The 26,339-nt window shown below is 41.4% G+C and overlaps 1 protein-coding gene across 2 annotated transcripts in view; it reads right to left on the bottom strand.

The window, feature by feature from the left end:
* Positions 1 to 10,606: 10,606 nt before the first annotated feature.
* COP1 (COP1 E3 ubiquitin ligase) overlaps positions 10,607 to 26,339 on the bottom strand; it is a 107,070-nt gene continuing 91,337 nt past the window's right edge. For both annotated transcript variants that reach the window (XM_079761016.1, XM_079761015.1), the window contains exons 19-20: positions 13,425 to 13,469; positions 10,607 to 10,948 (exon numbers count right to left, since the gene is read on the bottom strand). In XM_079761016.1, coding sequence (XP_079617142.1) covers positions 10,931 to 10,948; positions 13,425 to 13,469 — 63 coding nt within the window. In that variant the 3' untranslated portion in view covers positions 10,607 to 10,930. The remainder of the gene's footprint in view (positions 10,949 to 13,424; positions 13,470 to 26,339) is intronic.

Genomic DNA, 26,339 nt, shown 5'->3' on the forward strand with positions numbered 1-26,339 from the left:
GATGGCTGCTGGTGGCTTAGTGTCTGTGGACAGGCCACTCTACTTTGAAAAAGGCTCCAGGGACAGAAGGCTCGGAGGACTGGTTCTCTGGTGGTAAAGTCTGCAGACCTCCAGGGAAACATGAGCTAGAAATGTTGAGGATGAAGCCTTCTATGGCTCTCAAATCACATCCTACAAACCACAGGCCCACCATAACCTCATTTAGTCATTCAGCCAGCCAGCCAGTGAGTCAACACAGTCCCCCCTGCAGGCCTGCCCTGTGTCGGGTGATGCTGGGTGCTGGAGAGACACAGGGAACAGTCCTTGCCAAGGCCCAAAGCCACAAGAGGCCAGACTTGGAGACTGGAGCTGGGCCATTAGGTTTTACATGCTGGCTCCTGCCTGTTCCTCCACCAGGGCCGAGCACAGGCTACCAGGTCAGACGGCAAGGCCCTGAGAAACCTGCAGTAGTGTGCAGCACACTTTTTAGTGTAAATATGTCCCAAATATTACATGGGACATATTATACTGAAACATCAGTTGCCATTTATCTGAAATTAAAATTTAAATGCATGTCCTGTATTTTCATTTGCTACATCTGGCACCCTTACCCCCAAGCGACACCCATCCCTAATCCATGGCCCCTAGGAAGCCACCAACTGGCATTTTCCACATCCTATAGAAGGGTTTGTACATGTACAGAGCTGGGTGCCGTACAGAGAGGATAACAAAGGCCTCAGATCACAGAGATAGTAAAAGCTTGGTGCCTATCAGGTCTTTATAGGCCAGGCCCTGTCCTAAGTGCTGACCTGTATTACGTTAATTCATTTAATGCTCACAACAACCCCGTAAGGTACATGCTATTCCTACCCCTCTCTATAAGTGACGGGCCTGAAGCACAGAGAATTGAGACCACACAGCTAAGAAGGACAAAGCCTAGCAGATCTGGGACATGAAAGCAACTCCCCAGCCTGTGACATGGACTTCGTTTTTTATAAAAACGGGCCCCAGACCTGTACTGAAAAGAAGGTGGCACCGTGCACTTGTTGGTGCTGGAGCTGCCAGATGGTGGTGCCACCAGGCCATTCTCCCTCTCCAGTGTCACATATAACTGTTGAATTGTATATTTATTCATACAAACACAGATGCATTTACATTCCAAGTACTGGCAGAGCATTAACCAGCTGCCGGCGCTGTCTGTCCCAGGGACTGTTTGGTGCACTGCCACCAGCAGGCAGCCTCACACAGGCGAGGGGTTGTCACTCCTGGAACAAGTCAAGCTCACACCCTGGGATTCCTCCTCCCCACTCCCAGGCTCAGGTACTATCCGCACCGTTTCCGACACTTACACATTATATTTATAACATGTGTCTACAGCTTGTCTCTTGCAATAGAAGGCAAGCCCCCAAAGCAGACAGCGTGCCTTCCATTACTTCACTTAAATGTTTCTGAATGCTTACTATGGGTCAGGAACAGAGCTAGGGGCTAAGATTAAGTATCCCTAGAGAGGTACTGACAAGCCCGAGGTGGCAGAGCCGGGTGGCAGAGACAAAGAAAGAAACCAGTTTCGTACACTAGGATGAGTGCTGGGTGCAGAGGGAGGCAGTGGGGCCAGGCAGGAAGAGCTTTGCAGAAGCTGCGAGCGTGCAAGGGACCTGTGGGATGCAGTCATGCTGTCTTCTGCTGCCCTCCGCCAGGCTTGCTTCCCAGCAAGGAAGGGAAAGGGGAGAAGGGAGGAAGCAGAAACACAGGGTGGGCAACATTTTCAAGACGAGGAAGGGAAACAGAACAGAGGCTACCATGGGGTGATTTGGTTTTTGATGCTGCTTTTCTGGGTGAGGAGCATTAGAGGATAATTAAGTACAGAGGGGAAAGGATCCTATACAGAGGTAGAGGTTGACGGTGCAGGAGGGAGGAGGGAGAGTGGTCAGTACTACAGAGCCCAGTCCCTGAGCGGTGGAGGGTGGGCCCTGTCTAGGTGATGGATGAGGAGAGGACATGCCATTCTCCCTAAGCTTAGGGAGTCTCAGCTCTATCTTCTTTGTGCTGGAAGCAACAGTCCCCCAGTGGGTGATGATGGGGTAGGCAGGGGTGGGTGGTGACTCAGACAAATGCTTGAGGACATAAGTGAGGGTTTCAATAGCCACTGTGTGGACAGGAGAAAACTGAACAGGTTCATGTTCCTTGTATCCAGTCCAGAACAAGACCTGGGGGTGGTGCCCAAAATGTTTGATGAACTTGACTGAACTGACTCCATGCCCCCACCCACAGCTTACTATGGTCTCCAAGACTCCAGACCTGAGCCCCCCTCATCTGTAGCACTTTCCTGTTCCCTAGGCCCCACCCATCTGTTGGAGATGAGGGTGGGATTAAATGGGTGGTGCTTAGGAAGTGCTGGGATGACAAGCAGAGGGAAGCTCCGATGAGAGGGCAGGGGGGCAGCCTATATCCTCCTAAGAGAATCCAGAGCGGGTGGGCCGGGCCCTCCCTGACTTGGCTTCTCTGCTCCTGACTCAGAAGACACTGATGGCTGTCTAAGGCAGTGGGCATGCATTCCTAGATGGAATGTCCTAGTGACGGCTGTAAACTTACTGCTCCCTGACACCTGGGAGATGCAGACTCAGGTAGACCTAACTGACAACTAGTCATCTGAACCAGGAGGGCTTTGTGTTTTTTGCTTTTAGAGGCTCTTCCTTTGTTTCAAAGTCCTAAGACAGGCCCACCCCTGGGAGATAGTAGGCAAGTGCTGGGGGCCCCTTTCCCTTTAATCTAGGGGTGGAGTGGAGGGAGGAGGGGGGAGATAGGGTAGAAGGAAGTGTGTGGGCCCAGGGCAGATTGGAGTTGGAATGCCCCCTCTGCCACTTTACAGGAAGGAGGGAAGGAAAATAAAACCAGTCCCTGTAGAGGGCGGCTGGCCAGTGATCACCCCTGGTCACCCATCTCTATCCTCAACCTCACCTCCAGCCACAGGTGATTCAACTGGGGCTGGGCAGCTGGAGCCCGGGTCCCCGAACCACAGTGTGATTGGTGGCCCTAACATTGACAGAGAGGTTAGTTTTTAACCAGTCAGTTGGACTATCCCTCTTCAAAGTTGAACTCAGAAGTCCCCCCTCAGATAGTAGGCAGGAGACAGAAGACACAGCGGGAAGGAGTCCATGGGAGAGTGGAACCAGGCTGGGTCCTGAACATGCTGAGCCTCCTCCCCTCTCTACAACCACTGGAATCCAGGGCCCTTGAACTGGATGGAGGCCGTGGGGAGAGAGAAGGCTGTGAGGAGAGAGAAGGCTGTGAGTCACCCTTCCAGCCTCCAACCAGGAACTGCCCTCTGGGGGTGAGACTGCTTCAAATCTCTGCTTCAGGAAGCGCTGAGGGCCAACGAGGGTCTCAGGGTGTGGAGGAAGGAGACCCTCCAGGGAGGCAGGCTTTCTTACTGTTCCTGCTCTGCCAGTAAATAGCTGTTATCTGGGGGCCAATGCACATTAACCGGCCCAGTTTTCATCTGAAATCATCTTTGGCCTCCACTTGCGGCTCTATGGATGTGACTGCTCCCCTGATAATCAATCTTTTCTTTTACCATATAGTTACAATTCCTTCTCCCCTCTCTACTCTTGTTGCCAGGGAGAGAAATAAAACTAAAAGGACTCCTATAGAGATGATGCAGATTTTCAGCCTGTAGTTACCTCCTACTAAAAATCTCCAGGGAGAGAATGCACTGGGCATGTGGTAGGAAAAGAGACATTTCAGAAATTTCACTTTGTGCATTTCCCCAAGCCAGCTTTTCATGGCCATTGTGATGGTGGCTATTGGCAGGTCAGCTCATAGGCAGATGCCATGTTCAGAGACTATAAGCAGTAATACCATTTTATGGACCCAGTGAAACTTCCAGAATAGCTATTCTAACCTTTCAACTTCCCATCTTTGGTTGGTGCCAATTTTTATTTTATACTTCTTATTCATAATGAAGAGTGACTAAAATTTTGTTATGCATATGCTAATGTTGCCCTGTATTCATGGAGTGCTTTTTAATTTCCAAGAATGCTGAGGCCTTTCCAAAGATATATTACTAAAACTGTATTGCAAAGCTTTGCAATTCAACAGCACAGGAAGCCCACACCCCAAGGAGAAGACTCTCCTGGAACTGCTTAGTCTGGGAAGTGGGAGTACAAACATGGTCTTTAAACATGAAAAAAAAAAATTGAAAAAATAATGGGCTAGCTTTTAACAGTGGTTAATTTGGGGGAAAAAAGTAATTTTGTTGCATCTTTCAAAATTTAACCCCTCCAAATGAGCCAGAGTTCAAACATTAGCCATAACATATGTATGCTTACCAGTAAGAGACTCAGTCCTTCCAAGAAAACATCTTTGGTAAGTGCTGTGAGCTGAGAAGGTTCTTTTATGTTCAGAAAGGAAATTTTAATAGCTCAGGATGAAAGAACCAAAGGGGAGGTGGGGGAGTCAACCTTGCAAAACACCCTCTGCTTTCCCAACTCAACAGGCTACCTTAAGCACAAACCTTCCAGAGTATCGTAGAGATATTTATATTCCACTCAATAAAATGTCCAAAGGGTCTCATTGTTTACTGAGCTTTAACAGAAAAGTGTCCCCTGGTTCTCCAAAAATGCACACACCAATATACACAACGCTGCATGTGCGCACTCCTGTGGAAATTGCTATGAATGCAACAAGAAAAGCTTTTAGTTATGTGGTATGCCCTCCAAAATGGCCTTCCAGGTTCCTGTGCTAGACACACACCAGTATGAAAAGAGAACACCATTGCTGCAAAAATACTTGAGTTACCCAATGCAAGCTCCAGAGAGATGGGATTTTTTTCATTGCTTTTCTTTTCCTCCTGCCACTGCCACATGGTGAGCACCTAGAACAGAGGTTGGCAAATCATGGCCTGCAAGCCCAATCCAACCGAACTTTTCTTATGGCTCATCACCAATGAAGGTTTTTTACATTTTTAAATGCTTGAACAATAATTTTAAAAAATATTGTGACATGACAATTAAAGGGGATTTCAGTGTCCATTCATAAAGTCTCATTGGAACCCAGCCACACTCATTTGTTTACATTTGGCTAGGGCAGTTTTCACATGGTATAGGCAGAATTAAGTAGTTGTGACAGAGACTGTATGGCCCACAAAGCCTAAGATATTTTACAAGGCTCTTTACAAGTCACTTGACTCCTAGCCTAGACTAGACCACCTTGTAACAGGCACTCCAGTTTTGTTGCATGAATAGGTCTTGAATTCATTCCTTTTGAGAATAGCCCATATCCATTAGAGGCCACGAGCTGAGGATTCCAACCACGGGACGGAACTGAGTTATTACTAGGCTGCTACTCCACTGAAGCTCACTCACAAAAACATTTCTGAGAGAAGGCATTCTTTCAGGTGTGTAAAATTAAAGATGAATCTTTACATTTTGAGTCTAGAAGTATGTCATTTTTTTTTCTCTGAAAAATCCTTAAAACTATTTTTTAATGTGGTTCTTCCAAAAGGCCCCTAAACCACCGATCACAGACTAGCACTAACAGTAGGGCAAACACAGGGCATATAGGAAAACCCATAAAATCATCCTCAGAGACACTGCAAATACTCTATACAGTAGTTGGTGAACCTAGGCTGTTATCATCTTTGGAAACATCAACTTAGAATTCACTGGTCCTTACCCACTTCCAAGCCAAGATCTCCTTCAGAACTTGGGCACTAGGGAGTTTGCTTCTGTAACTGATAAAGGGCAAATGATTCACAAAGAACAAATTAAAATGATATGCAAATGAACAGATTTCTTGATTCTCATATTGAGAAGCTATAATGACCTCAAATAAAAAGAAACAAATAATTGCAGGCACTCACATATCTGAGTGACTAACTCACAAGAATGACTAAGGACTCTGTATAGTATAACCTTATTTATTAAGATGAGAGTATCATTCTCAGTCAGTAGAACTTAGGGATAAATATAGAGTACAGGGTTTACTATCTTGCAAAATTATACAATTTTTTAGTGACGAAGTGGAGACTGTAAACCTCCCCTAAACTCTGCGTTTGCCTTTCTTTGTGATAGCTGAAACAGATCACTGATTTATTCCGTGTACTTCTCCAGCTTGAACTCGCACTACTTGCTTGCACTTTGTTTGGTATATGTTGAAGCTATTCTCAAACCTTTATTTTTGACAATTTTTTTTTTTTTTTAGATTTATAGAAAAACTAGAGGCCCAGTGCATGATTGAATCATGCACGTGTAGGGTCCCCTACACGCTTTCGCTTTTCGCGGTGGAGCTGGGTGCCTGTCCGCTGGTGCACCAGGCCTTTCAGAAGCCTCCGGCTCGGCGGAGGCTTCTGAAAGGCCTGGTGCCGGAGCAGACAGGCACCCAGCTCCCCCACTTTTGATGGTCCGCGGCCGCTGAGGGGGTCTGCCGCCGACACCTGGCTACTGTGCCGTTGAGAGGCGCAGCCGGGTGTCCGCGGCAGGCCCCCTCAGCGGCTGCGGATCTGGCCGTTGAGAGGCACAGGGGGCGGGAGTCCCGCCCCCTGTGCCTCTCAACAGCAGGGTAGCCCCCCTCAGTGGCAGCGGATCCATGCCTGTCAATGGCCGGATAGGCCACCCTTAGTCCCACCCCCCAGCCTCCCGCTGCCCAATCGTGGGCGTAGCGGAGTGATGGTAATTTACATGTTACTCTATTATTAATAGGAAGGATTGCAAAGAAATCAAGAGTTCCATACATACTGCACCCCATTTCCCCTATTATTAACACCTGACATTAGTATGGTACATTTGTTACAATTAATGAATCAATACTAACACATTATATCAACTTGAGTCCAGTACTTTATTCAGATTCCCTTAGTTTTCATGCAACGTCCTTTTCTGTTTCAGGACCCATCCAGGACATCACATTACATTCAGTCATGTCACCTTAGGCTCCTCGTGGCTGTGATAGTTTCTCACTTTCCTTGTTTTGATGACCTTGACCGTGTTGAGGACTACCGGTCAGCTAGTTAGTAGGAAGCCTCTCAGTAGGGATTCATCTGAAATTTTTTTTTCCACTTAGATTGGGGTTACTAATTTTGCAAAGATCCCAAAGTTGAAGTGCCATTTTCAGTACCTCATATTAAGAGTATATACTAGCATCAACATGACTTACAACTTTTCATGATGACCCTGATCAACTGGCTCTGGCAATATTTGTCAGGTTTCTCCACTGGAAAGTTACTCATTTTTTTTCTTTTCTTCCTTACTGGACTTTGTGGAAGGAAATCACTATGCACAGCCCATATGTAGAAGTGGCAATTATGTTCCATGAAAAATTTCTTCTTTCCATTTATTTATTCATTCAATCATTTCTTTGTTGCTCAAATTATTCCACCGTTGGTCAGTAGGAGCTACTCCTGCCTTCTTCTTTGCTTCCTTTGGTCTTGAATGTATCCTTGCTTTTCATGATTCAGCTGAGAAGTTACCTCCTCCAAGGAAAAAAATTCATGCAACCACCCCTACTCCCACTGAACTTTATCTCCTACCATTCTAGACTATGATTTTTCCTATTACCGTACATCTAAAATTTACATTGATTATGTGTTTATACACTGTATACTTAGCCATCTTTCCCTCTGGACAATAAGCTTTATGATCATGTCTTATTTATTTTATATGTAGTACATAGTGCCTCACTTGCACAAACCAGGAGCTCAACAAATATTTCTAGAATGATCATTATGGTTTTTTCTTTAGTCTAGGAATGCCTAACATGTTAACCAGAAGCCACACTGAAGTTGGTAACTAACTGCTCTGGGAGGAACTACAAGGTGCTACTGTTGTGTTAATCGGTCATGTAACACAACAGGCTCAGGATCTAAGTTAACACTTCCTCATGTCTCACTTCTAAGTAAGCCTATTTCCTGACCATTAATCCCAGTTACATTTGCATAACTACATTAAGAGCAATGAAATTACCTGATTGTTTAGAACCAAAGGCTAGGTAGCTTCTAGCACTGCTTACCTTAGAGAAGTGGTGTCCCTAAAATAGCACATAGATATTTTGGTCATGAGGTTCCCAAGTGACTTAGTGCTAGTTCAGAATTGCATAACCACTGAAGAAATAAATTTGCTGAGTTGTATTCTTCATTGTCAGGACTTATGAGAAAATGACTTTAAAAATTGATCAAGACTCTCTCAGATATAAGGAATTAATGCTGTGGTAAACGATTAAGCTGAAACAGTTTTTAGGTTGGATCATGCTATCATCCTTGTCTAAGTCACCATTAACTTTTGACTGATCACCTTCCTAATTGTACTCTTGCTCTATCCATCCACTCACAATAAATGAGATCATGTTGTTCCACTTAACCCTTCCTTGGCACTGCTTTTATAACAAAATTCAAATTCCCAACCATGTCCTAAAAGGCTGCACATATCTAGTGGGCTCCTCTACTTCTTCAAACTCACCCCACACTTGTCCCTTCCTTGTTCATTAATGCCAGCCATGCTCATCTTTCTGAAGCTGTGGCTCAGTCCCATAAATTTTCTGATGTCTAGTAATTCCATCTTGTTACAAGAACTTTACAAAGTTCTTCAATCTTTAATGTGTCTAATGCACATGTTGTGTCTAAGAAACCCTCTACAAATCTGCTGAAATAGAGATTAGACTGAAAGATAAAAACCCAAATTCTTCTTAAGTTGAAAGGTGTTTTTTTGGGGTGTTAAAATGTACATTATCTTTAAGCTTTATTTAACTGTTATGTTATTTTTCCAAGAAATAATAATAGTTTGATGTTGAAATCCTATAAAAACTACCACTAATTTAAAAATTGTTTACTATTTACAAGAAAAGAAGTTAAAACACAAACTTAAATAAAGTACTGCCTTAAAATAACTCACTAAAATAAAATTCAGTCCCTTTGATAACTAAAGCACCTTATTATATCCTTCCAACCCATGAAAATTAACATGACCCCCCAAAAATAAAATATTTTAAAAAATCAGATCACATAAAATACCACAACAATCTGCTTCTACTTTAGCACATTCAAAGAGACATGAACTCTCTCTGCCTACATGAAGTTCTTCAAGAGAAGAACCTACACTTGAATATTCCTTCTGTACCTCTGCAAAAGGTCGCTCATTAGTCTTAGAAACAAAGGTCAACTAACACTGTTCTGACTGATGACAGGCATAACTTTTGAATGACAGTGACCTTTCCTCTCAGAATTGAGTCCAAAAGTTTATCAACTCCCAGAAGTTAGTAAGATATAACTGTGAAGCTGAAAATAAAAAAAAATTTCACCCATGTTAGCGGTAAACTCATTGGATGGTAAAAACTATTCTGGCCTTGGCTGGGTGGCTCCATTCATTGGGGCATCCTCCCGTACACCAAAAGGTTGCAGGTTCGATTCCCAGTCAGGGCGCATACCTAGGTTGTGGGTTCGATCTGTGATTGGGGTGTGTGTGGGAGGCAATAATCAATGTTGTTTTCTCTCTCTCTTAAAAATAAATAAATAAATAAATAAATAAATAAATAAATAAATAAATAAAACTTATCATTGGGTGAGGATTAAAAAAAAAACCACAGACCTGATCTGAATTGATGCAAGACTATTTTTAGCCTTCATTAAACCCATGTAAAGTGAAAGTTTTTTTGGTGTTTTTTTTTTTTGCTGCAGAATATTAATGTGTTTGAGAATAGCACATTTATTTTTCCAGACTCTATTGGAAGGTGTTACAAAACATATATCATTCATATAGTTATTCATACAAAGTTTCTCCAAGTGTCTATTTTAAAAAAATATATGGAGTTAATTCTGTTTATATCTTTTTCTAAAAAGCATTCAGATTTTCAAAGTAGCTCAAATAGAAGGCTTTACATTACTTTTGCTTAACCTGCTACTCTACTAACTTCTTTCCTTCTACAAACTGAAAACTATTTAGAAAAGTAACTAGACAGTCTAAGAGATTACATGGCTTGGAAATTTGGGTGAAAGGGCTTCAAATTCTTTACTTCTATGCCAGAGACTGGCAAACCATTATCTGTGGGCCAAATCCAACGCTCCACCCATTTCACTGCTATACCCACTTGTTTACATACCGTCTGTGGCTGCTTTCCTGCTACAAGACAGAGTTGCATAGAGACACAAACCTTATGACCTGCAAAGCTTTAAATATTTACTGTTTGTCTCTTTACAGAAAGTGCAGGGGTCGAACTAAGTTGATTTGCCTGCATTTAGGGCTTATGACATATATGTGTGACACTTCAGAGGCAAAGATACCTGTCACAGACTGACATTCCCTTTCTGTGTGAATGTGGTCTTAACAAGTCAAAATTTTAGGTCTTTGGTCAGAATCAGAGGGACTGAGGAGTATAGTACTTGCTGACGAGAGAAATCTGGTCAGAGAATGAAGAAAGGAATTCCTATGGTAAAGTTATTAATATTCCCACCTACTGTAAACATTAAATTCACTGAAAGGAACCCACATAACTTTTATATTTATGTTGACATGTATAATTCCAAAGAGGTGGGGAAATATCGGCCTTAAAAACTGGTACATTATTCTACAGCTCATGTGTGCTACTTCTTGAGGAGATTACCATCTCTTGCCACAACTGACACAAACTTTCCCAGCTCAACTGTGGCTCAATAAACTTTTATTATTTTTTGTTATTTACTTTTATTTAAAAGAATTTGTTTCCCTATCACAAAAATTAGATAACTACACCATCAACAGCAGCAAAGTCCACAGAGTTACATTGATGGTGCAGAGTTCACTGGGCATTCCCAATGTCCCAAAGGGCATAAAGGAGGGGGGAAAGTAAAAGAAAAAATACTCAAAACAAATTCAAAACCCATGATGATGTTGGGGGGAGACTTGTCGTGACAGTCTCTATCTTCTTTCACTGTTGGCTGCAGATATACTTCAGCAGGACCAAGTACAATTTAACTTGAGTAAACCTTTCATACCAACTCCAGCACCTAATTAGGGGGAAAAAAGGATTAGTTTAATAAAAGTTTAAAAACATATAAAGAGTTTACTAGTAATGCATCTTTACTATATTGCAAATGGAGAACTAAATCAGGAAAACTTTCGCTAACTGCTAAAATGCCAAAGAATTTGAAGGAATTAGTCATTAATCCTTTCTTGCTTTCAATTCAACAGTTGGATGAATGCTCTGAGATTAGTTATCTCCACAGTTAACTAGAAAGAAACTGGCTGATGCATAGCATGGATATAACATTTTTGGAATATATACAGGGTGTGGCAAGAGTAGGTTCATAGTGGTATCCATTTTTGAATATAATACTAAATTAATAAATAATAATACAAGAATAAACTGTTTATTCTTTTTAAAAAAGTATGTATTTTATTGATTTTTTACCGAGAGGATGGGAGAGGAAGAGAGAGTTAGAAACATCGATGAGAGAGAAACATCGATCAGCTGCCTCCTGCACACCCCCTACTGGGGATGTGCCCACAACCAAGGCACATGCCCTTGACCAGAATCGAACCTGGGATCCTTCAGTCCGCAGGCCGATGCTCTATCTACTGAGCCAAACCGGTTAGGGCTCTGTGTTTATTCTTGTATTTTTATTTATTAATTATTATAATCAAAAGTGGATACAACTGTAAACCTACTTTTGGTGTCTTTCCATATTCTTAAGAAAAGTTTAAGTATTGCTGTTTAGGATTTTAAGCTATTTCTCCCATTGATAAACAGTTTACAGTATCAAGTTATACAGGACCTAATATTTTGCCTTTGCCTATTGTTTCACATATTTTCTAGTTAATCATCTGGTGTCAAAATATTTTGCTAGTTATTACAGTAGAGTCTTATCATACAAGAAAGGTGAGATATTGCTAAAATTAAAAATGACAAGAAGTAATGATCAGTTATAAAAAGAATAGAAGAAATGGCTAAGAAAGAACATAGAACATGAGAAAAATTACAAGCCACTGTCAAAAAGAATGTAAGATGGAGAGTGCAATTCTAGGTGGCAAAGAATTAAAGGAGCAACTATTCCCTCTTCTGTTAGTGCTAAGGCTTGCCTTATACCTGTTCTTCCATAATGGTTTTTATCTTTATGATTAGCAAGCAGGCTACTTAACATAAGAGGTCAATGCTGTTGAACAAAATCTTAGATTTGTCACTAAGATATTGTAAGTGCTTATGTAACTTTGAGCTTACTTTAGCAATTCCAATTGCCTCAAAGGCCAAACTTACAGAAGAATAAGGTGCAGCTTTTTCAATAAATGGCTTGTCATGAGAATAAGATAAAGGGAGACTGAGAGACTACAGAGAACCACTTAAAACAGAGATTCTAAGACCTTCTACCATCTTGCTTGAGGCTTTCAGAACGTAACACTGATCAGTTCAAAAGCCTGGCTTTCGTTTAAGCTGCCCATGGCTCTCTAATGAGGCTTTCCAAGTGGAGAAACTAGCTGCCTAGAAAGGAATGCGTTTGGCCAGCTAACAGTGCAGTTCTGCTTCGAGTTTGCTCCCTTCATCTGTAGGACAGGGTGTTAAGCTTGGATTTGCTCCCTTGGTTGCTAGGTCATTCCCCACTTAGGATGAGTGAAAGGAAACCATGGCAAAATTAACGCTATGTGGCAGGGGAAATAAGATACATATTTTAAAAAAATAAACAACTTCTTGATATCTCTATATCAACAGAGAATATGTGGAAAGAATTGATATCCACAGAATAAGAGATTAAACTCCTATATTAAAAAGCTCCTCCAAAATGGTCTTTTGTTTAAAAAGTTCACTGCTTAGGTCAGGATTTATTTGTCCAATGTATTGTGCCCAAGTGCTAAATAGCCAATGGTATAATTAGATACAATTTTTACTTCCGTAAGCTCCCAACTACCAAGAAAAGTAGGTGGGAAACTATGTATGAATTTGACACTGAGACTGTGTGCCCAGAGACATTTAAGTTTGGATCACACTAATGGCAAGATCACAAGATCGATCAATTTTCAACAGAAAACTAAAATACCTTTTCTTTCCTTGGCAACTGAAGAAAAACCCACTTGTCAGGGAAGAGGACATGAAGAAGAGTAAGATATTTTTAAATCTGGTGAACGTCTAAGCATCACCAGCTCTATCTTGGAATGCCCTGAGGGTCTTTGGACTGGCATAGAAAAGAAGCTGAACAGTGCTTGGCCCACAGCAAATGCTTAACAGCCATTGCCTGTTTTTCATTCTGACCACTGATCAATCCACTGAGCATTCATATAACCTATAACAAGTACTATCATCTTCTCCATAGTTGCAAGCTACTTATTCTTTTCTCCTTCAATCAAAACCATTTCCAAGTAGACATAGACCCATGATTTGGAAATACCTCTAAGGCTAGTATAACTCTGTATTTCCATGTTATAGTTATAGTCCATTATAGTCTAAAAATTGAACTGAATTTAAAATGGAGATGTATAAAATAAATAGCTTACCTTAATTGTACCCTGACTGTTAGCAGCAATCAGCACATTGGACTCCTAGAAAAGAATAAGAACTTTTAAAGTATAGAGAAGGATTTTCTGGAGGGCAGTCCAAGAGAATAAATTCCTCTTCGTCCTTCTTTCTTCCCTTCACCCCAAGAAACTAATAGAATCTAAAGCGGGGAACCAACTTTAACATGATTTTAACTACAAATTTTAAACACAAAATTCCTTATTTTGAGAATTAAGTTTTAATGAAAATAATAAAGTTGGAAGCAGAGTAGGAAACTTTCAAATGTAAAGAAAAATAAAAGAATAGATTACTACTAGAAGGAAAGCTAAAAGAAACAAAGATTGCAAGAAAACACCAATAAAACTTGAGAAAAAAAAGTGCATAATCCTTTCCAGAGAAAACTCCCCTTTCATTCATTTTCTCCCATAAAACACCAGTAATTGATGCAAATGCTGCCAACATCTCTGTCATAAATCTCTATGGACAGCTATTCGGTATTAGAAAAACAAACAAGTGTGAATATCCATCTGGGAGAAGGAAGGCTGTCTTTCTTTCTAATTATTCTATCACTCAGTATATGCATTTTTAATAACTTTGGTGATTACTTGAAATAGAATGTATGTGGTAATATATTTTTATATTCTAAGCTTTAGGAAAAAAATCATTTCTCTGGCAAGTAGGAACGAAATGGACAAGACTGAGTTTAACAGAAGGAAACTCATTAAGTAAGAAGAGTTGGGACATGTCTCCTGTTGGAAACGAAGACTCTGGAGCTTAGAAGTGTATAAAGTCTTTTTGCTTTTCAGAGTAGGCAGCTAAAAGGAGGCAGACAGATTCAAAATGCCACAGAGGCCACATGGCTGATGGAACAACCAAGTCCAAACAACAGCTATGAGAAACAGGTAATGTAGTCAAGCCTCAATGAAGAAGAGGGTCTGCTGAATATCCTACAGGCTTCATGACAAAGTGATGAAGACAAGAAAGAAAACTCTTGATCTGCATCTGGGAAAGTTAGGCATCTGTGCTCTATAAACTTGTACATTTCTATTTTTTTACTTCCCTTTGATTCCTAGTAAAGTTACTTTTGCAAAATACTCATGTTTTTGCTACTGGTGTGACAGGAAATAATTTTTTCTACTACCCCTCAAAATTTTAGTATCACAACATTCCTTGGTTGTAGTTGGTGGTGATAAAATCCATGGTCCTAATTATATCAAGAAGGAATAAAAGACATGTTTTTGCTGGCGTGGGCATGAGAACTCCTGATAGGGGGGGTTGGAACAACAACAAAAAAAAACCCTCAAAATATGGCACCCTGGCATATTGTATACTTTAAGCTAAAGGAATTTGCGAAAACAACAGAAGTAGGAAGATCACTCTGACCATTCCCAACTCGAATCAGGTCATAAAGCCCTCAGGTGAGAGGTGCCCACCCTATACGCAGAAGAAAGCAACACCCTTATCTCCAAAGACAAAGGGATGCCAAGAAGAATCCGAACAAACAGGCCTTGCTGTTTCCTTCATGCTCTGTAACATTCCACGTTTCTACACGACTGCCCCTCTTCCTCAAACTTAGCACCAATTACACAGGCTTGTTTTTGGGTCTTCGTTTCCTTGTGAAGGTTCCTGTGTCACATAAAGCTTAAATAAATCTGTATGCTCTTCTCCTGTTAATAAGTCTCTGTCATTTATTTTTCATACCTGGTCAGGGATACTAAGAAGGTTAAAGAAAACTTTTTCCTCTCCTCCTCCAGTATTTTCCTAGCGGCGTTTTCCCTTAAATCAGCACATGTATTCTTGAAAATAGTAACAGGGGTAATACAGTATTCACTATTAGAATTAGTTTCAATATCCACTTTGGACCCAGACATGATCCTTCTGTGAACACTTTCCAGATATGAAGCCACAAATAGCAGTGACTGATCTAGTTTCTGTTTGAGCAAAGACTCCAGTCTCCAAGAAAGCCCTGGCCACCATCTTTAAACACTGCAGTCACCCAAAGCTGCTCTCTCTGCTATGGGAACATACAATGATAGGATGGTGAAAATTTTATGACCAAAGCTTTATCTCTTTCTGCCATTTTAATTCTAGTCCCCTTAAAAAATACACACACACACACACACACACACACACACACACACACACACAATGATTTCAGAGAGGGACAGATAGAAACATCACTGATGAGGATGAGAGAGAGAGAGAGAGAGAGAGAGAGAGAGAGAGAGAGAGAGAGGGAGAGAGAGAATGAATATGAATCATTGATCGGCTGTGCCCTGCATGACCCCTACTGGGTGGGGATTGAGCCCAAAACTCAGGCTTGTGCCCTGACTGGGAATCAAAATGTGACCTTCTGGTTCATAGATTGATAATCAACCACTAAGCTACACCAGCCAGGCTCTAGTCACCTTTTAATACAAAGGAGGAAGGCAGCGAAATCTGGTAGAGATGTAGGTGCACCCTCTCTGCCAGTTTTAGAGGTTATAAATTACATAATTCAAACTTCTAATTCTCAGTGGAAGAAAATCTTGGAAAAGTGTGGTATATTATCATACAGTATGAAAGACTAGGCTCAATTAAATAATACATCACCACATAAGAGGAGTCTGAAGTCTGTGTAATTACTACACTAAACCTAAGTAGGAAGACATCTGATAACTATCCACCAGGAACAAACAATGTCTTTTGTAACCTCAGGACTATTGTGGCATTAACAAGTGATGCCATATCAGATGCTATCAGAGGGTTAACACTAAACATCTTTTCCTGTGGAGACAGATAAATATCTCATTTACAAAGAAGATAACACAGGAAGTAAGAGCCCAGTTGGAACTGTCTTTTGGGACTGACATATAGGTGACAAAATGTTGTCCTAAGAATTCTTAGAAACACTCAAAACTGTTCATACTAACAAACAATGAAAAAAAAAAGTTTACATCTCCATATACCGCCTTCCTGCAAAGACCATGAACTTATAAAAAAGAGATTTAGGATAAAACTGTCTTTCAGATAACGAGGTATTGGTTGACAATAAATTAATTTTTGCATGCAACAGAAAAATAAAACCAGTTATTATAAACTAGAGGCCTGGTGCACGGCATTCGTGCACTTGAGGGGAGGAGTCCCTCAGCCCGGCCTGCACCTTCTCGCAGTTTGGAACCCCTCTGGGGATGCCCACCTGCCGGCTTAGGCCCATTCCCAGGGACCAGGCCTAAGCAGGCAGGCAGACATCCCCCAGGGGTCCTTAGTGGGAGTTCCTGCCACCACTGCTGTGTTCGTCAGCCATGAGCCCAGCTTCTGCCTGAGCAGCGCTCCCCCTGTGGGAGAGCACTGACCACCAGGGGGCAGCTCCTGTGTTGAGCGTCTGCCCCCTGGTGGTCAGTGTGCGTCATAGCGACTGGTCGTTCCACTGTTTGGTCTATTTGCATATTAGCCTTTTATTATATAGGATGGTGAAGGAAGGAGACTTGAATTGGGTAGTGAAAACACAATACAATATACAGACAATGCATTATAAAATTGTATCCCTGAATCCTGTATAATTTTATTAACCGACTAGAGGCCTGGTGCATGAAAATTCATGCACTGGAGGGGGGAGGGTCCCTCAGCCCGGCCTGCCCCCTCTCACAGTCTGAGAGCCCTCAGGGGTGGGAAGTGACCCGGCAATCGGGGGAAGGCAACACCCCCATCACACCTCTGCTGCTGCCACTGTCAGCAGCTCAAGCCTCGGCCAGCCCTGGTTACCTGAGACTTGGGCGGCCCTGGGCGGCTAGGCAGCCGACATCCAAGGCTTGCCTGTGCCTCAGGCCGGCCCTGGGTGGCTGGGGGACTGAGGGAACTGGGGGACTCCGGAGGCAGGCACATGGAGCGGCTGGACCCGCCTGGGGGTGGGCCCAGCCGTGCCGCGCGCCTGCTGCCCTAGCGGGGCTGTGGGGACTGAGCACCGCCATCTTTGAGGGCATGGCAGTCAATTAGCATATTCCCTCCTTATTGGCTGTGGGCCTCACCATCTTTGTGAGGGTGTGATGGTCAATTAGCATATTCCCTCTTTATTAGATAGTATGTCAACCCAATATATTCCACAAAAAAACAAAGGTTGCTAAAAGTTGGCCATAAAACCAATACAATAAAATAAAACCTGGTATTTTACTTAGGCATAGAGGTATTAAAGTGGTAAGTATAAGGTTATTACTGTAGGTTTCAAGTGATTTTTGTTTGCAGTTTGAATGACTGGTAGTTCTTAGCTGCAGCTGTAGTCTGCTAGAGCCCAAATGTAAATAAGTTCTGGCTTAATGAGTTGTTTTCACTTGCTAAGTGAAATAAACACGCTAGCCAGTAATTCTCATTTTTCCCCTCTTTCTTGGAAACTGACAGTTTTGTTATAAACTCTCCTCAAGGTTAAGCTAATATTGCACATAATATTTTCTTCTTAATATAAAGAGATTAAGATAATGGAAAAATTAGCAGCAAGTTTTATAAAAATAGAAGACACATACACAAAAACCACCTTGCTTATAAAGTGAGTAATATTATACTCACACTGATACAATGGTAGCTTGCCTATAAAAGTGCCATCATAGTTAATATATTAAAATCCTAATTAATTATTCACTACTTTGCAATTAGAGGACTTATTCCTAGATATAAACATAATTGATTTTAAATGTGAACTAATTTTATTATAGATTTAAACATGTTAAAAGAAATCCCAAATAAGTCCCATTTCTGGCCATGGCAGAGTAACTGGAACACATCTGCTCTCTTGCCAGTTAAAAAAAATTAAACAAAATTTGTAAGACAACATTGGACAATAAGCAGTGCAAGACTGTGATTCTTATAAGAAGGGAAACAAATGAGGTGAGTCCTATAACTGCCCTGGCTTTCTGCTTGGAGGCAATTTCTGGAGCACATAGGAGAATCCAAATAGAGCACAGAGGAATCCAAGCAGATCATAGGACACAGAGATGTAAGTTCATGGTATCTGTAGGGCAGCTTGAATTTGTACAGCAAAGTAGCATAGATTGTCCTATTTCCTCCCTTGCACCAAACTTAAAATTTTTCTGTTAAGACGTATCGTTTTATTAGGTAACCAAAGGAACTTGTGTTCGCAATTAGGGAATACGTACTATAAGCTGCTCTCGGGGTGGATATTAAAAATATTTCACAGCCCTAACTGGTTTGTCTTAGTGGGTAGAGCGTCGGCCTGTGGACTCAAGGGTCACAGGTTCGATTCTGGTCAAGGGCATGTACCTTGGTTTCGGGCACATCCCCAGTAGGGGGTGTGCAGGAGGCAGCTGATTGATGTTTCTCTCTCATCGATGTTTCTAACTCTCTATCCCTCTCCCTTACTCTCTGTAAAAAATCAATAAAATATATTTAAAAAAATATTTCACAGACACAGGCACCAGTCATAAAAACTAGTACAGCTATGCCATTACATATCTGATTGTCCCTGATTTTAGCATATCTTGGCCACAGAATTAGTTACAGTTCCATCCAATCTTTAAATATAACAGTAAAGAGATAGTAAACATCCATCTTCTAAAGGGATTTAAAATTTATACAATGAGGATCAAAGTCTGAGCTTCAAACAGCAAAGAAAGATGTGTAACTTAAGGTGTTGGTACAGTGTACAAAAATACTCACTTGCCTTTACATTCAAAGAAGCCCACCTTTAATTAAGATCACCAGCTTTGATTTGTTATGAAGGGAACACTTGATTTATATATTCATATATCTGGTTTGAGTAGAAGCCTACTGTCATCTACTAGATTTACGGAATTTTGTGCAGAAGAAAATTTTAATGGGAATATATGACATTGCAAGAAAGGGTGAGGACACATGTAGTTACATGGGAGAACATGGCAACAAGTAGACTAAAAAAGACAGGGGCATGCAAAGGATTTAAAAACACAGGGACAATGTTTATAGCATGTAACAGTTAAAATTAATTAATTAACTAATTAATTAATTTAAAAAAGAGTTGACAAAGAATAAAAAGAACACAGGGACATTTCTTGGACTTGGTTGAGACATTCTAGAAAGTGATAAAGAGCAGTGACAACACCTCTAAAGTATATTGGACACCTATGTTGAGATAGGTTCTTGAATCTAGATTTGAATTTATCATACAAAGAAACAGAGCAAAAATAATACAAGTATGTAGAAAATTTTAAAATGGTTCATTAAAATGAAGACTAAAATAGACTAAGGACTTCTAAAGAGCCTAGAAAAATAAGACTAGTTATTCAACAACTGTTTGATACAATAACTGCTCAGAGTAAAAGATATGGGGTTTTCAAAACCACAAACAGGATTCTCACACAATCAGTTATAAATAAATTGCCAGCTGTGGCTTGCTTATTAGCATACCCTGGTGCTGTATATAATATCTCAGTGCATTAGAAATGCCACTGTCACTCCCACCCCGTCCCACACCTACAGCAGAACACACTCCATGAAAAACTAAATTTTAAATTTAGTACTAAGACATTAATAATTAATAACCAGCTTTTCCGCCTGGAAGTGGTCATTTTGGAAATTTGGGTACAAGTAAAAGAATACATAAATTATATTTTGGAAAATGCACTTTCTTAATGACAAATCAATTCTTAATGAGAAAGATTAATGAAAGCCAACTCTGATGAGCTCCTTCAAATCTAAACTACTGATTGACCTTTACTGATAATCCTGGACTAGTTAAACCAATGTGGTCCCTCAGAAAAATAATATTTCTATTTTCACTCCACTTTTTGTCTTTGGTTTCCTGAAACAAACAATCTCTATTTTCAAAAACCTTAAGATTACTCATAAACCAGTTAAGATGAATGCAGAGGTAACCTCACTGGATAGTTATTAATAATCCAATATACTGTCAGGAAAGGAAGAAGAGGATAAAGGGGGGGGAGGGGGAGAGATAAATGGTAACGGGAAGGAGACTTGACTTTGGGTGGTAAACTCATAATATGATACAGATGATACCCTATACAATAAAAGCCTAATATGCTAAGTGTCCGGTTGTCTGTTCAACCAATCAAAGTGTAATATGCTAATGATATGCTAAGGCCACTCAACCACACGCTATGATGTGCACTGACCACCAGAGGACAGTCAACTGGTTGACCAGTTGCTATGACGTGCACTGACCACCAGGGGGCAGACGCTCTGACTGGTAGGTTAGCTTGCTGCTGGGGTCGGCCAATCAGGCCTGAGCGAGAGAGGCTGGACATGCCCTGGAGCCCTCCACAGCCCTGATTGTGCACCGGTGGGGGTCCCTTGGCCGGCCTGCACCCTCTCGCAATCCGGGACCCCTCATGGGGGCACACTGACTGTCAGGTAGTTCCATCTATATAATAAAAGCCTAAGCAACTGTTATGGTGGAACAACTGGAACGACTGGTCACTATGATGCGCACTGACCACCAGGGGGGAGACGCTCAATGCAGGAGTTGCCCCCTCGTGGTCAGTGCACTCCCACAGGGGGAGCACCGCTCAGCCAGAAGCCAGGCTCATGGATGGCAAGCGCAGTGGCAGTGGTGGGAGCCTCTCCCGCCTCCACGGCAGCACTAAGGAGCAGCAAGCCGAGCAGTAAGGAGTGAGCAGGCAGGTGGTAAGGAGCAAGGGGTCCCAGACTGCGTGAGCGTGCAGGCTGGGATGAGGGGCACTCCCCTCTTGCCCAGTGCACGAATTTCGTGCACCAAGCCTCTAGTATATATATATGTGTGTGTGTGTGTGTGTGTGTGTGTGTGTGTGTGTGTGTGTGTATGTATAATCTTATATATATATTTGTAACTTTATTACCAATGTCACCCCAATAAGTTCAATAAAATTTTTTTAAAAACTCAGTACACTTAATCAGCAGATATTAACAAATGGCAAAGAGAGCAGTACCTGGAGTGCAGGTTTCTCAGCTTGTATGGAGGGGAACGATCAGACTTAGACAGCTGTGCTAAGCCAGACAGAGACCTCCATGTTTATGTAGGATCACTGCAATTTGTAGACAAAGGCATTTTTCATTTGTCCACATGGTTGGTACCTGCAGATCCCATTTTGGTGTGCTTCATTACTAAGCAGCCTTTTGCTATCCAGTCTTTGTTATACCAACTTCCTGACTGCATTAGATTCTCATTTAAACACACTTTAATGCATTCAAACAAGTTATGGAAAATAAACAGGATTTGAGAACCATTAAAAAGACACACAACATACAAACTCAAAGTGATCTTTACTCAGGGAGAAAAGGTTGTAAAAAACATGTACAAGGGAAGGAGGACTGAGATACACAAAAATATCCCATACATTCACCACCCTTCCTTCATTCCCAATGCTTTCCAAAATCTTCTCCCTTCTCATCAAGAACCTAATCAACTTAATTTCCCTTACCACACAGCACTCAAATATTACCTCCAGACACCTAGTTTCCTTCACAGGCCAATAACTCTAGGCTTTGGGATGCTCTCCTGCATAAAGCTGGAGAATCATGTACTTGCAAGGCACATCTGATGGGAAAAAAACCTTTGGAGGGCCTATGAGCATGGAATTGTGAATATCTAGTTACTAGTGCTATTTGCACAATTCCTCCAGAATACTCTGAGCAAAGCTGTTTCAAGACTTCTGTACTATTTTAGCTATACCATGTAACACAGTAGAAACTGCAATGGATTTAAGACAGGGAGACCTGGACCTGCATTTTTGGGTCTGTCATAGTATTTCTTAACCTTCTTAGAGACTCAATTTCTTCAACTATAAAATAAATGATCTTAGGTTCTTTATAGAATTTTTATAAAAACTCAAAGAAAACAGTAAAGTATCTAACCAAAAAGGAACAGTCATATTATACACACCCAAAAAATACGTGGCAGTTATTCTTATTAAAATACCCATTTCTTTATAATCAAAACAAGAGGCCCGGTGCACGAAATTCGTGCAGGGGCCGGGGTAGGGGGGATTGTTCCTCAGCCCAGCCTGCACCCTCTCCAATCTGGGACCCCTCTAGGGATGTTGAACTGCCTATTTAGGCCCGATCCTACTGGGATTGGGCCTAAACAGGCAGTCAGACATCCCTCTCACAATCCAGGACTGCTGGCTCCCAACCGCTCGCCTGCCTGCCTACCTGATTGCCCATAACTGCTTCTGTCTGTCAGCCTGATCACCCCCTAACCACTCCCCTGCCAGCCTGATTGATGCCTAACTGCTCCCCAGCCAGCATGATCAACGCCTAACTACTCCCCTGTAGGCCTGGTCACCCCAATTTCCCTCCCCTGCTGGCCCAGTCACCCCTAACTTCCCTCCCTTGCCAGCCTGGTCCCCCTATCTGCCCTCCACTGCCGGCCTGGTCGCCCCTAGCTGTCTTCCCTTGAAGGCCTGGTCGCCCCCAACTGCCCTACCCTGCACGCCTGGTCACCCCCAACTGCTCTCCCCTGCAGGCCTGGTCCCCCCCCCCCCAACTGCCCTCCCCTGCCAGCCTGATCTTGCCCCCAACTGCCTTCCCCTGCATGCCTGGACCCCCCAACTGCCCTCCCCCGAAGGCCCAGTTGCCCCTAACTGCCCTCCCTTGCAGGCCTGGTTCCCTCTCCCCGCAACCGGCCCTCCCCGTGCCGACCTGATCACCCCCAACTGCCCTCCCCTGCAGGCCTTGGTCCCCCCCAACTGCCCTCCCCTGCCGGCCATCTTGTGGTGGCCATCTTGTGTGTTGGAGTGACAGTCAATTTGCATATTACTCTTTTATTAGATAGGATACCCATTTCTTTACAGCTGCTGCAACTATGACTACCACTATATCATTCTAGTCACTATATTTATGATCTTATAAAATTGATTAAAACCATAAAGTAAATTCTCCAGTTAAGTAGCCTTAAATTTTAACATAATTCCAACTCCTAAAAAACTAAGTAGCTGATGGTGTTGATATTTTTTGCTCTTAAAGTAGAACCAAGGAATATAACTGGAATCACACTAATGAAGTACAATTATAGAAGAATATACCTGAATGGCAGCTGGCGGAGTGCACTCTATAGGTGTATCAGCAGCTGTGAGAAGCCAGAAATGAAGGAGATGAAATGGTTAAGAAAGGGATAGAATAGTAGGGGTTGGGTTAAAAAAAGGATAAGAGAATTTAGATAAGTGGGAGGGAGAGAACAAGGCAATACAGATATATGGGGAACAACATGAACACAAGTTCAGAGGTAAGATTAAGAATAGAATGGGGGCAATAAAGAAACTTGCTTAATAGATATTTTGTGCTAGAAAATAGAAATAAGGTTGGACAAGTAGCATTACTTCAAATTCTTTAAAATCTTGAACACTGCTTGCAGTTTAGATTTAATGCCTAAGATCAATCACATGAGGAAAGAGAAATAATTAAAGGAGAGTGACATTTAAACTCACATCTATGATTATACTTATTTTAAAGGCTGACTTCCAATTAATTACTTAAATTTGAAATCTGAGCTACCTTTGAATCAGTTCTTCTGGGTAGTTTTTCCTATAATTGAAACTAGATTTTCTTAAGAATCTTATTTAATTGTGAGGGTAAAAATACAATTTTTAAATTAGATAAAGGCACCTGAAGTGAAATATAAAATAATCAAGTTGAAAAAATATATTTATGAAATTATATCCTCATTTTTAATGATGGTCAAATATACTACTTGGAGTTACATGCAAATACTGAGTTTGAAAGAAGGTTTTCTGAATGACCTAGGATCAGTTAAAGGTAATGAACAATGTTTGACTCTGTGAATTCCTATTGTGTAATGATTAAGGATATTTGGTAGCAGTATACAAAAGCTAATCTAAAGAGAATATAAAGCATTGGTAGTAATCTGTGAAGGGAGGGAAGGAAGAGGAATGAGGAGATGAAAAACATAAATAAATGAGAAAAAAAAAAAAAGAAATATAGGATGTTTCAAACAAAGTATTATTGCTGTTGGATGAATATTTGAAGATAAAAACGAGATGCAACAATAATGATTTAGGAGTTTTGGGCTTAAATGACTTAGAAAAATGATAAAGCCAAAAGGAAGCAAGGACGTTAATCTGTCAGAGGCTGAAAGGAAAAATCAAAGAAATAGTATTTAACAATAAATTCCCAAAGAGCTCACTGCTGGATTTAAATTGCCCTCACTTCTTTTTGTGGCCAGTTAGGGTCTTTGAACATTTAATTAAGTAAAATTTAACTTGTAAATTCAACAAATTTCTTACAAAGCAAATGTAAAAATAAAAAAGCTCAAAACCTGATTATGTTATAGCACTTGATTATATACAAATCCCATGGGCAGTGTTTTAAAAATAGAAAATCTGGAGCTTCTGAGTTGGTGAACACACTGAAGTGATGGAAATGGAAAGATGGCTTGCCCAGAGAAGGCATGGGAGCCCCATGCCACACCATTCCCACCAATAACTGTCTCTATGCATCTTTTCCATTTGGCTGCTCCTGGGCTATAGCCTTTATAATAAACTAGAGGCCCGGTGCACGAAATTTGTGCATGGGGGGGGGATGGTCCCTCAGCCCGGCCTGCGCCCTCTCGCAATCCAGGACCCCTCGGGGGACGTCCGACTGCTGGGTTAGGCCCAATCCCTGCAGTCGGACATCTGGCAGTAGGACATCCCTCTCGCAATCTGGGACCGCTTGCCTGTCTGCCTGCCTGCTCACACCTAACCACTCACCTGCCTGCTCGCCCCTAACCACTCACCTGCCTGCCTGCCTGCTCAGTGCATGTCATAGCGACCGATCATTCTGCCATAATGGTCGCTTAGGCTTCATATATATATATATATATATATATATATATATATATATATATATGTAAGCATTTGATCAAATTTGGCTGATTAAACATCAAGACATGCTGCTTCCTGGGAGACAGATCTTGTGCTCCAGCTTTAAGATCCTGATTTAGTACAAGTATTACAAGAATGTTCTAGCCTGCCCTAACCGGTTTGGCTCAGTGGATAGAGCAACAGCCTGCAGACTGAAGGGTCCCAGGTTTGATTCCGGTCAAAGGCATGTACCTTGGTTGCGGGCACATCCCCAGTAGGGGGCGTGCAGGAGGCAGCTGATCGATGTTTCTCTGTCATCGATGTTTCTAACTCTCTATTCCTCTGTAAAAAAATTAATAATGTGTGTGTGTATGTGTGTGTGTGTGTGTGTGTATATATATATATATATATATATATATATATATATATATATATATATAATGTTTTAGCCTTTCTTTTTGCCAATGAGATGAAAAAGAACCCCAGCCTCTTACTACCCAATGTTACCCCCTTAGAATTGGTTTTTACAACCTCTTCCAAAGTGACCAACTTCCAAAGGGACCTTGGAAAGCCTTCTTATGTGGCTCTTGGAAGGGTTCGAGATAGTGCCTATTACTCCTGTGAAATGAAGAGGTCTGTAGTAGCCATTGTTGGAAACACTTTTTTTCTCATTCTCATATGCAAACACTATTGGATCTCTACAAATTTCCACAAGTGGGACCAAGACTAGATGTGTCAGGGATGGGACCTTTACTTCTTTCTCCCATGTAATTCTAGGCTATTTAATAAAATAAGAGATTTATATGTCTTATAAAGTCACACAAAAATGAAGGTTCCTGGGTCTTACCTTTAGAAACTCTGACTTATAAGTCTGGGGTTTAGAAATTTGCTTTTTATATACATAGTCTAGGTAATTAATAATTCTGAAGTAAATATTAGTAGACCATACTTTGAAAGACTGATATAGATATTGAAAACTGTCTATAAATGTTGAATCCAGAGAAAAAATAAATCTGCACTTTTCTGCTTTTGGTTGGGAGTGGTAAGGAGGGAATTGAAGAGAAAATATTTACTTGTTTATTTTTTAAAATAACTTGAATTTATAGATCTCACACAAGAACAACAGAATCCCAAGATTAATAGGACAGGCTTTTT

The sequence above is a fragment of the Cnephaeus nilssonii genome (assembly GCF_951640355.1).
Source record: "Cnephaeus nilssonii genome assembly, chromosome: 21".
Lineage (NCBI taxonomy): Eukaryota > Metazoa > Chordata > Mammalia > Chiroptera > Vespertilionidae > Cnephaeus > Cnephaeus nilssonii.